Source organism: Rhinolophus sinicus, chromosome 14 (assembly GCF_057876585.1).
Source record: "Rhinolophus sinicus isolate RSI-liver-muscle chromosome 14, RSI-T2T, whole genome shotgun sequence".
NCBI classification, from domain to species: Eukaryota; Metazoa; Chordata; class Mammalia; order Chiroptera; family Rhinolophidae; genus Rhinolophus; species Rhinolophus sinicus.
Genome location: NC_142514.1, coordinates 166,464,716 through 166,476,872, shown reverse-complemented (window position 1 = coordinate 166,476,872; position 12,157 = coordinate 166,464,716). Strand labels below are relative to the sequence as shown.

General features: G+C 40.8%; 1 protein-coding gene across 3 annotated transcripts in view; it reads left to right on the top strand.

The window, feature by feature from the left end:
• SLC1A2 (solute carrier family 1 member 2) overlaps positions 1 to 9,674 on the top strand; it is a 142,396-nt gene extending 132,722 nt beyond the window's left edge. For all 3 annotated transcript variants that reach the window (XM_019738525.3, XM_074336208.2, XM_019738527.3), the window contains one exon: positions 421 to 9,674. In XM_019738525.3, coding sequence (XP_019594084.3) covers positions 421 to 492 — 72 coding nt within the window. In that variant the 3' untranslated portion in view covers positions 493 to 9,674. The remainder of the gene's footprint in view (positions 1 to 420) is intronic.
• The last annotated feature ends 2,483 nt before the right edge of the window (positions 9,675 to 12,157 follow it).

Sequence of the window (12,157 nt, the reverse complement as noted above, 5' to 3'; positions counted from 1 at the left end):
TGCAACTGAACCTTTCCCATGCATGAGTAGAACTAGCTGCCTAGTTCTGGGTTGTTTTTCTCTCTGTGGTTGTATGGAGTAGCACACGGGCCCTGGTTCTTAAGGACATTATTGTGTGATGGGGCTACGGGTAGTTAGACACCCCCACAACCCTCTAAGCACTGTTGAAGTTATCCCCCAAATTGCGAAGTGCCTCTCTAGTCTCTCACTACCCCCCAAGGCAAACATGTATTTTTTTAATGTTCACAAGTCAGTGTGGAAAACCAAGACCAGCTCCAAATCAATTTGGGAGGAACGACATTTAAAACTAATATTTAAATCATGCATTATGACCCAGATCTGGTGCTCTCCACATAACCCCCAGGGTGGTATTCCGGTTCATGGCCTTGTAAGCTGGATGTTGATGATAATTGTTTCCAGGTCACTCTGGCAGCCAACGGGAAGTCGGCAGACTGCAGTGTTGAAGAAGAACTTTGGAAACGTGAAAAATAAGGATATGACTCTCAGCAAATTCTTGCATAAACTCCCCAGCACATCTTATGGTAAAAGAGGATATAAACAAGCTTTCTTTAAAAAGGAAAAAAAAAATACGTCTATTTCTATGTTTACTTACTCTGTTAGCTGAGGCTTAGAGGATCTGTTGTGAGTCAGTGATAGGCATGGTGCTGTGTCTTTGCCAAATAATGCTTCGTAACCATCTAATTTTCTCACCTGTATTATTGTCTGAATGGATGCTGCTGGAGGAATCAGTTTGAATTGAAAACACATTCATGCCAGCTTCCCCTTTCTCTCAAGATGCAGAACCGTGGATGCTCTTTCCCCAGGAGACACGACTAGAGCAGTGTGGTACACTCCAGGGGTGTGGGGTAATGAGCAGACACTCAGTGTGTTATTCCTTCAAGTATTCTCCGTGCTTCGCCTTGTTACACACAAAAGATTCTGTTAGAAGCCTCTAGAAGTAATTCTCCTTAAATGTCTCGTAGAGTTTGCCCATGTGTTGATAAAACCAAGTACCTGTCTTCGGAAACTGTGACCATTTATTTCCTGTGTACTCTTGTAGCTAAATGTTTCTAAGGGAGTTGTGGTGGGGGCCACACTCTGAAAGAGCTGATTGTGGAACCCATTGAGTCTCTGCTCGACCCTGTCTAGTCTGTGGAAATTTATTATTGATAATTCAGAGTATGTTTCATAATTGGCTCTAAACTTAATCATGGATGTGAATGTAATTCACATATAACCACTGTATATATTGACAAAAGTAAGGGTGCACAGTCAACATAAATTTTGACTAGATTCAAATATTCAAATTTGTTTATGTTTGGTTTGCATTCACCTGGCATCGTGAAATCATGTCAGATTATTTTGATCTCTGCTTCTCTTTTTTTGTTTCATCCATAAAATTCATGTTTGGGTTTCAAACAAAGACATTTTTGATCTCCTAATTATTTTAATCATACTCTCATCCAACTAGCAGGCCTAACCATTTTACTTTCCTGACACATGGAGAACAGTTGTGTTGGCTGTGCCTCTTTTTAATACTGTTTCTTGATAAAAACAAAAGACTGTCATTTATCTAATATGTAGAAAGCTTTTTGTTATATCATATCAAAGCACAAAAAGCCGATAACAGGACACAGTTTGAAGCAGAGCCAACCTTCCTCCCTAGGCTTCTCTGTGGATAGGACCAGAAAACAAACGTGTGCAAAAATCCTGGAAAGGTGACATTCCTATCGCAAGGTCAAGGCAGCCATGAAACCATGAAGTGGGGACAAAAGATGGCTCTACACAGCTCACAGATGAAAACCGTTCAAGGCTGTGATCATTTAGGGGAATAAATAATAGAATTGGAGTAGCACCATGTATCTCATGCTGTAGACACCCAATGAATCCTGAAAGATTGATTAGGCAAGCTACATTTTCCAGTGTCTTCACTACCATTTTCTATGGAATAATCCACAGGATTTTCCTAAGGTTGTGGGCTTTGGGAGTTTGCTGAGAACTTGAACATGAATCATGGAGAAATAAAGCACATTTGACCCTAAGGAGTATATAGAACCATGGTCCATGCATGGGAGTAAGGTGGTCATCTGAGGCCAGCAGGTGGATGCTGAGATACTCATGAATAGTCATACGGTCCAAATTCTCTAAGGAGGGGATGTTTATCAACATCACATACCTTTTACCACCTATTCCTTGAGACTTTTCCAAATCAGACACCTTTGGGACATACAAGATACATGAGATTCCAATTGTTTTTTGTCTCTTAAAATCCTAGTTATTTTTGGATAAGGATCACTATGGAACAGTATTAAGCAGATTTTTTGCTCTTTTAAAAAAGGGCGTTGGTCTTCATTTTCACTAGATGGATAGTTAACGGGGTGACCAGGATGTGCTGGAATGAAGTTGTGCAAAATAAATCCTTTTAACAGATACTGTGGACCCAGGGGCCAGTTCCTGGATTCAGCTGGGGAACTGCGGAGGGCTGTCTGTCTGTAAGTGGTGCTCCCAAGAGCTTTTTTATGGTGAGGAGAAGTATCTAGGCGAGGCATGTAGGAGCTTGTGGTTTGGGCTGTTTAGGGTCAGCTTAGCACTTGGGCACGCTGACGTGTTTCTTGAAGGAGTGGTCTCGGGATCATCTTCCCAAGACTCTGCCTAAACAGCTTCACACTTTGCTTTGTCTTCAGCTTTTTCCTAGTGACTCAGCTTGTAACTATAGAAGGGGACAGTGCGTTCAGAAGAAACAAAGTGCACAGCTTAACAAAGCAGGTTTTTCTGGTTTGAGACTGCAGTAAGTTCCATGAGAATATACTTAGGAGATCACACTTATCTGGGTTTAACTGATCATTATTACAAATAAACACTTTCTCAGATTCAAGACAAGTCTGAAAATCCAGGATGCATGTAGAGCTGACATAGGACTGTGTCCTCTCATTTTTTTAGGCCTCATTCTTCTCATTCCGTGCCCATGGGGGCTTTCCTTGCCCAGTACATGTGCCATAAACAGAACAAATAGACCCAGATTATACCTCTAATAACTTTTTCTAAACAGGATATGTATGATCTGTCAGTTATATGCATAGATTTATATTAATAGGTCCAATACATATGTAAATGCTTGTAATCATCCATTAATAATTGATGACATAAATGTTATATTTATGTAGCGACGTGGCAGGCCAGATACATACACTGCATCCTCTAAAGTCTGAAATTCAAGGCTTTGGCAACACTCTTCTGTTATAGACTCATTCATTCTTTTTAGGAATCCGAATTGTTTCAGAAGAAAACCAACTAAGCAGACTTTAGTCCTTCCCTAGCTCATTTTGGCCCATTGGAAAACCCAAGTGGAATCATCATTAGATTACCTACTTACAATTCAAGAGAGTAAATCCAGTCAGTGAGAAGAATGGCTTATCTCTCAAGGTGAGGTTTTATCTTACATCTTTGAGGGTGTGCTTCCCATGCAAAGAACATCAGAGAATCAAGGCAATCATCTAGGTCGCATAGATCCTCTGTATAGGATTCAGGTGATGATATCTGAGGCAGGTAGCTATCAGATTCAATTCTTTACTTGCTATTCACTGTGGAAACACAGTCTATAATCTCATTTCCTACAGAAGCTACCGTGTCCTGTATAAGGAAAATGTTTCTCTTTTCTAGCTGCTAGTTAGCCTGGATGTTCGTGAAAGCCTAAAGGATACCAAAATGCCTAGCTCCTGGATTTAGACTGCTGGGAAGCTGAGAAAGACTTAGGAAGAATACAGTTCTCGGGCGATGTACTCCTGGTAGGTAATGCCAGGAATCCCATGAGCGGTTGATTAGAGAGTCTCAGGTCATTTCCACCATGTATGGAAAAGTATATCATTTTCAAGTGTATTGAAAGTCAAGAAGCCCTTTCAGAGTTAGGTGACTCATCTGCTGGGTCTCTGAAAGGAAACCCAATCCTGCCATGTTTTTGCAAATACCACGCTTCCCTATGTTCTCAATAGCAGAAGTTAGGGTACAATATTTCACTTTGATCAGAATCAAGGCTTCTGCCTGTGCCATATTTTCCCCTGAATTCGCCATAGGTATGAACAAGCTCAGAGAGAGTTCTCCACCGTTCAGACTCTGCTCAACAAGTCTCAGCAGCTCTTGCCTGAGTTGATGACTGAAAGCTCTCAGCAGTTACACCCCATGGAGGTAGGTAGCTCGTCCTACTTCCTGCTCTTAAACTCTCAGGGCCAGGCAGTTGTCTGGGTTGCTGGTTTTGCTGTGCTTATTCCCCAAATGAATTCATTCCAAGACAAGAAAAAGGACCAAATGGGATTTTACAGTTATTGTAATGCTTGTTCTTTGAATACGAATAGTGGGACCTGGGAGCCTAGGCAGATTAAGTTAAAGCACAGAGCCTGAAGGGATTCTGAAGTGAGAGGTTTATAAATCTAGTTGTCAGAGAAGATTAGTGGTCTCTGTATCTGTGGTAATTCGTGATAAAACCTGGAAGAAAGGCCACTGAGTGCCAACCTCGGCAGGTTGCACTATAGTCAGATTGTTCTTGGGTGAAATGAGTTGAAACCTGCTCATGCAACATTTGCTTTATTATTTTCCCGAAAAGAAAAACCCAATTCCCCACTCTTCCTCCTGCTTTCTTTTTATTCCACTTACCAGGCTGCTGCTTAAGAGACAGTTTTGTAAACGACCATACAAGTTGAGTGCAAGGGTTTGACTTAGACCCTGTCAGTGTTTAGCTGTATAACTTAGACAACTCACTTTATACCCAAGCTTCATTCCTTCCCATATGTCAAGGCAAGGGGTGGGATTAAATGATTAACCCTCCCCACTTGCAGCCCTAAGAATCCATGATATTATGATCTCTGCTTTAACTTTTTCTTTCCTAAGAGCCTTACTACTATAAAATATTCCTTTATATTTTTAAGTCAAAAGGGCCCACAATAATGACTAATCACTTTGGAGTTTTCTCATCCCCTTTGGGGGAAATTAAATCCAAGCCTCTGTCTTCATTTGATGTTTAACAACAAGCTTGGAAGATGGCCATGTGAATCCACTGTTTGGTGTCTTGGGACGCAGACATACTTTTATACAACTGCTCTTTGCCTCGATTCACTGTCCTAGTAGAAGCAGTGATTCAGCTCAGGGAAAAATGCTGCCAGAGTCACCTGGAGGGGACTGCATGAGTCTACAGCCTTACTCAAGCTCTTGCATCATTCTTGCTGTAGCAACACAGCCCACTTCGAATACCCAAAACACACAGTTTTCTCCAAACAGTCCTAATTGCCAACCCAGTATGGGAATTTGGGAGCCTTTGGCAAATAAACTTGAGCACTCTTATGAAATTTGGTGCAAGACTTGCACAATCCCAGCAGCTGTCTGTAAATACCTTGCCTCTCCGCCTGTACGCAGACATGCAGCTCCATACAGGGTGAGCCCGGGCCAAGTCCTTTCTTGGGGGACATATACAGGGCTATTTGATTGAATTCATTTTCCAATTTTCCTCTTGGTTTGTTTTCATGGTGGGCATCACATCACAGGTAGAGAGGCTCTACCAGACAAGAATGGAGTTGTGATGGCTATTGCTGCCTTCTTCAATGCCTGAGGAGTTTCTAGGCTGGATAGAATGCATGGGCTGTCTGCAAGGGCCATGCCACCAGCCGTGGCCTTTGAACAACCTCTTGTACTTTCTGCTACTGCTGCAATGGGCCACTGCATGCATCCTTGCTCTTTGTCCAATCTTCTGCTAAATACGGAATGGGTTTGGTATTTATGATGTCGTGAGTAACTTTACTGCCAGAGAAGACTTCAGCTCTTTAGATTTGGGGGAGCAAGATATAAAGCTAGGACTGAAAGGATTGGATTGCCTTTTTTTTTTTTTTTTTTTTTCAATTTTTAGTGCAGAAGAGCTGCAAGAGCAGCCAAAAAAAGACTACTTCTTAGCTGACCCATATAGGAACCTATAGGAAAGAAGAGAAGACTCCAAGTTCTTATCTCATTCACTCTAAATAATATCCTGAATAATTACTGGTCAGTTTTCTTTCCTATGTCCAGCCTTGCTTCATCTTCCTACCTCTGGACCAAGTATCCATTTTGATATTTTAAAAAGTTTTCCTGATTGTTTTATAGGGCCCTTTTGTGCTGAGAATAAAACCTGCCACTGTTTTGCAGAGAATAAAATAGACCCCACTGCTTTGCAGAGCCAGCCCTTGACCTAGAGCGTGGGTAGCCACAAGTCTCCAGTTCTTCTGGAGACACCCCCAATTCCTGGGTGAGTGTTGGAACGTAACAGCTGACTGCTCTCCTTGTCATCATCCGCTGTGGAGATGGGGATGATGCAGTTAGCACCTTGCTTCATCTGGGCCTCCATTGCTTCTCATGGCAACCATTGAGGCTGCCTCGAAACAGCCTGCTTCGTTTGGTAGGAGAGAAATTCACACACGAGCCAAGGAAGTTGATCTAGCATGTCTCTGAGGTTTCTCCCTGTGGAATGAACTCTCTGAGATGTAAGATCAGAAAGATTAATGCCTCAGGAGACTTATATTCCTTCCTAGGAACTCATCTAGATCTTTCCACACATCACCTTAACTCCTTTCTCCTTCTCCTGGTAAACCCCAGCATTGTATCTCCCTGCACAGCACAGATCAGATTATCTGGTCACTATAGAGACTTGTATATAAAAAAACTACTTTTGTGAGGATTTTTGTATATTGTTTTTCTATTTGTTTTCTACGGCTTGAGGAGAGAGCTGGCAAACTGTGAATCTAATTTGATTTTGCTGCCAGCAGATATATTTTGGCTTCCCGGTAAGAATCTATGTTCCCAGGGACAATCATTTGCCCTCTGATCAGTATTGCACCCAAGCTCACATGTTTCTTCAGCCCAATCTTACATTCTTTTTAAAACAAATCCCTGGGCTTCTTTGCGATTATTTATAAAAAGCACGAGAAAATGTATTTATAGTCCTGGATGTTATATGTTTAATATTGATTTAGCCTTGAATAATGTTATAGGCTTGTATCTATTCTTCATAAATCATAAAGAACTCAGTGTAGACTGATTTACTCTATTTAGTATCTGTAATTTTGCAGACAGATATTTTTCTTACGGTATTTTCTATATAACCACATACATAGAATTATTACCAATTAGAGCACAAGGAGTTTCTACAGTAATTTAGAGCTATCAGTTGTTTCCTGAGCATACAACCACATTTGAAAAATGTGAGAACCCAGTCCTTTGTGATGCAATGAACAACATGACCATAAAGAACAAGGAATCACTTAAATTCCTTAGCTGGTTAGGATATACACTTAAGCAATTTGTCTTTTTAACTCAAGGAATGGTGCTGGTTTCTTATTTTTGACACCAGGTCTTGTTTTTCCAGACAAACATTCTAATTTTGCTTTTCTCCAAGAAGATGAAAAATAAGGTGATAATAGTAGGATCAATTTCTATATCAGAATTTCTCATGCCATCCTAATAATTTATGTAAAAATTGGTGTGGAAAACTTTGAATAGCAGAGGTTGAGAGAGAGTGCTAGGAAGCAAATCAGAAAAGGTTTGTCACAGTTCATTCTTGCCAAGCAAATTGATAGTAAATGTCACATTGTTATATGAATTGAGCACATACTTAAAAAAAAAACAAAAAACATTATTAGTACCAGCTATGAAACAATACTGTACCACTGGGGCTGGAGGTGGGGACTTAAAGTCACACTGACATTGTTTAGAAGTAGCCCAGGTAAATTCTGTCCTCAGGTGAGTAAGAATCTATGTCATTTCCCCAAAAGGCAAATCAATAGCCTCCTCAAAGATAAGAGGAGTCCTTCTTCTGCCAAACACACTTTCTGATATGGTTGTAGGGCTAGTATTTTTGCCATGTTTTAAGACATACTTGGTTACATAAAAAGTGTACTGGGATGTATTTGAAACTTCTCCTCATTAAGCAAATAAATTAGAAGTTCCCTCAACTGGCAATGATTGTATCTGTGATTTTCAAGTACAGATAGCTGTCAAAGCATGAAGTTCTTGTGTATAAACGGTAACACTTGGTTCACGCATGAAGAACAGTGCCTAAGCACTTGTGTAGCTATGATGTAGGTATCTATGTGTAATTTCAGTGAAATGGTGCATAGATGTAATTTAATTTAAATGTTATTTTTGGCTGTTCATCTAAATGTAGTAGACTTGTTCATTGGTGTTTTGAAAACTCTTCTTTTCCTTCTTAGATAGCTAGTAGTGAATCATTTCTCCTCTTTCTTAATGTGATTTGGGGATGTATATCAGTGAAGAACTTATCTAGCAATCCTTTGTACTGATGATTGTTTGAAAGTCTGCGTGTGTCCAGTATCTTTGTAAATATGCAATTCAGAGCAAGGGAGGGTTGGATGTGGGTCATGATTCTCACTGAAAGGTCATTTGACATGGGTATAATGCACGGCAAATGCAACTGTGAAACTTTTGATTGTCTAGGCTTAAGTAGGTTTAGAATGAGGACATTTATCTATAGCCCTCCTCGGCTTGGTGGATTGGACTTAGAGAGATAAAAAGTTAATCTGCTTCTGTGCATGTTAGCATCATGTCCTTAGGTAAGTGTCTGCCTCTCTGATTGCCAAATACTGATCATGATGCTCTTGACTGGAAGGTTCTGAAGAGTCTTGCCCCACTTGGTTTCTTGAGTCAGGGTACAGGAAAGATGATAGACTAACTACCATGCAGTCTAACCCCACAAAAGCACAGTTCTAGTAGTAAACTGCACAGGTGTCTGTAGAAAGATAGGGCACTAGAAGCTCAGGAATGGTCAGTGTACAGCTTTGGGGTTGCTGAAAGGCAACTGATAAAGCACAGATCCCACTTATGTGAAGGGAGTATGATCTCTAACTAATAGGCTCTGTGTGTATGTTTTGAGTGATTGAAGATGAGATTAACTAATGCAATTACACACTTACCTCCTAAAACACACGTTCTGTCTACTTATCACTAAATAGAATGCTGTGGGGTCTATAGTTCCTGTAACCCCTTTCTTCTCTGCAAGGACAGAGAAGAATGGCCATGTGTAGTTGGAAACATTGAGTGCTCCTCTCTTTTCACAAGAGGAGTAAAGCCTAAAGGATCCCCTGAGGGCACAAAGCACATTAATTTTCAGTGGCTTCTCCAATGATTGGATTGAGGGGAGATTATGGTGGGCAGCCACATTTTTCCTTGAAAATATGGCTTCTTCAACTCCTGTCAAATTCAAGGTAGAAACCTTACTGAAATAAAGCTAGCCTGTAGGCAGGATTTTCTTTGAAGATTCTTGTGTGTCCAGAACAAGATACAAGAATAATTGCTTCCTTCACATTCACAATCCCCATTGGTCTAAAGTCATGTAGCATAGAGCATCTATAGTACATAGTGTTTAAAGACTAATGAATGACAAAATATAAAAACTTCAACTAATTTTTTTGGTTTCTTATATATGGTACTTGGAAATGCCTTGTTGGCAAAGCATATTTTGGGTAGTTGAGATCTTTTGTTTTCATCTTTAGCTTTCTTACAATGTGGACTGATTACTGTAACATTTCATGTGTAAAATAACTGGATATTCTTTATATACTGGAAATAATCTGTGAATCCAATATTTCACTAAGTGTTTTAACTTTTGTATATATATCTCTCATCAATAAATGGATTTCAGTTTCTCTTGGTTGTTGCCTTGCCTTCAATTCCCATTTTAATCTAGTACTGGTTACCTAGTAAGAGTCTCCAGTGTTCCTTTTGGAGACTTTTGAGGATTGAAAACTGCAGTGTCCAAATGAATATCTTCTAAGAAGCCTAAATATAGACTGGAGTCACATCCAATGATCTAGTTAGTAAGTTGGACAAATATGGTGTATAATCAAAATTGTCCCTGTGAATCACCCAGTATGGCCTATCCCCCAAATCTCAGTGTCTTAAAACAACCAAGGTTTATTTCGTATTGACTTGGGGACTTTGCTCCATGCCATCCTCACTGGGAGAGTCTGAGAGAGACTTCATCTTCATGCTTCTGCAGTTGCCAAATACATGAAAAAGGGAACACAGCAACTCTTATATTGACTCTTAAAGCATCCTCCCGAATGTTACCTTACTTCTGCTCACATTTCAATGACCAGAGCAAATCACATAGTTCGACCTAACTTCAAATGGGCAGGGAAGTTCAGCCTTATTAGGTGCCCAGGCAGAAAACTGGAAATAGTTGGTGAATAGCTCTAATGACTATCAGTCCATAAAAACTCCTTCAATCATTCATAAAGGATAGTATACAAATACATAGTCTTTTAGTAAGTCTAACACAGTAGGTCTTTCTCTAGGATTGGAAAAATTATTGCTACGGAAGTAAGTGGCAAGAATTTAACAGTCATGCTGTAGAAATAAAATATATGGTCTTCAAAAATAAGATCACACTCAGCATAATGAGATTCTCAGGAAATGAAATTATACATATGTTGCTTTTCTCTTGTTGGAGACAGGGTCTCCATTCCTGTATGTTTGTATGAGCTTCCTTATAAGTTATCAATTGCCTTTGCTTGCTGCTTTTAGAATTCTCACTTTGTCTTTAACCTTTGTCATTCTAATTATGTGTCTTGGTGTGGACCTGTTTGGGTTCACCTTGTTTGGGACTCTCCACACTTCCTGGATTTGTATGTCTGTTTCCTTCACCAGGTTGGGAAAGTTTTCAGTCATTATTTCTTCAAATAGGGTCTCAATCTCTTGCTTTCTCTCTTCTCCTTCTGGTAGCCCTATGATGCGAATATTGTTACACTTAATGTTGTCCCAGAGGTCTCTTGAACTATCCTCATTTTTTTGGATTCTTTTTTTCTCTTTACTGTTCTAATTGGGTGTTTTCTACTACTTGTTTTCAAAATTGTTGATTCGAACCTCTGCTTCATCTAGTCTGCAGGTGATTTCTTCTAGTGCATTCTTTCAATTATTCTTCACTTCTGACTGGTTCTTTTTTATCGTTTCTATGTCCTTTTTTATGCTTGCTATCTCTTTGTTGAAATTCTCACTAAGTTCCTTGAGCATACTTTTAACCAGTGTTTTGAACTCTGTCTCTGGTAGGTTTCTTGTCTCTATTTTGTTTAGTTCTTTGTTTGAACTTTTCTCCTGTTCTTTCATTTGGTATTTATTTCTTTGTTTCTCATTTTCGCTGCCTCTCTGTTTGTTTCTATGTATAATATTAGGTAGATCTGCTACATCCCTCAGTCTTGGCCTGGGGGATGGGGGGCTTTTGTAGAAGATGCCCTGCAGGGCCCAATGGCACAGTCTCTTGGGTTACCTGCAGTGCTCCAGGAGTGTCCCTTGTGTGGGTTGTGTGTGCCCTCCTGTTATAGTTAAGTCTTGGTTGCTATTGGCATGTTAGTGGGTGAGAGTGACCCTCAGGATGATTGGCTGTGGAGTTTTACCACTTCCACAGTTTACAGGCTGCTGTGGGTGGTGTGGGCTTACCCACTGAATGGGATTTGTCCCAGCAGGCTCTGGTGCCTGTTGAGACAAATCTTTGTGTGTGCTGCTTGTGGGGCTAATTGTGCGGTGCTCTGCTGTGGTCTGAAGCCAACCTCCAAGTATGTTGGTTCTGGAGCCTCTTGTTTGGGGCTCCAGTGCAGGCCAAGGTCACCCACTGCCTGTGACTGGCAGGGGACTACCTGGTAAGAGCTACAAAGCAATCCATGGTTGTTTGCTGCCTGTGCTAACCCTGGAGGTGTATGGGAGAGGCCACACTGCAAACCCAGGATGTCTGCCACCAGTACTGAGATAGCTCAGGTATCCTGGCATTTGCCTGCTGCCACCTGCCATCTCCCTTAAGGTTCAGCCTCTGGTAAAGTCTCATGCAGTAGCCAAGCTGGGTGAGGAAAAGTCTCAGGGAGTCATTACAGTGGGAAGCACTGTGGTCACCAGGTTAATGTAAATTCTGGTTTGGTGTCAGTGCTGAGCCTGAAGCTACTCAGCAAAAATCTCAGAGCACACCAAGGCCAGTCGCTGTGTGCCTAGGGTCTGTCAGACTCTGATAGTTTTTTAAGAAAAAGTGCAATGTGGTGGGGCTGGCTGCTCTTCTAGAAAGTGCCTCTGGTGTTGGATGGGGTGGGGTCCCAGTGAGGCAGCTGGGCAGAGCTGCAGAGCTCAACAGACCAATCAGATTCAG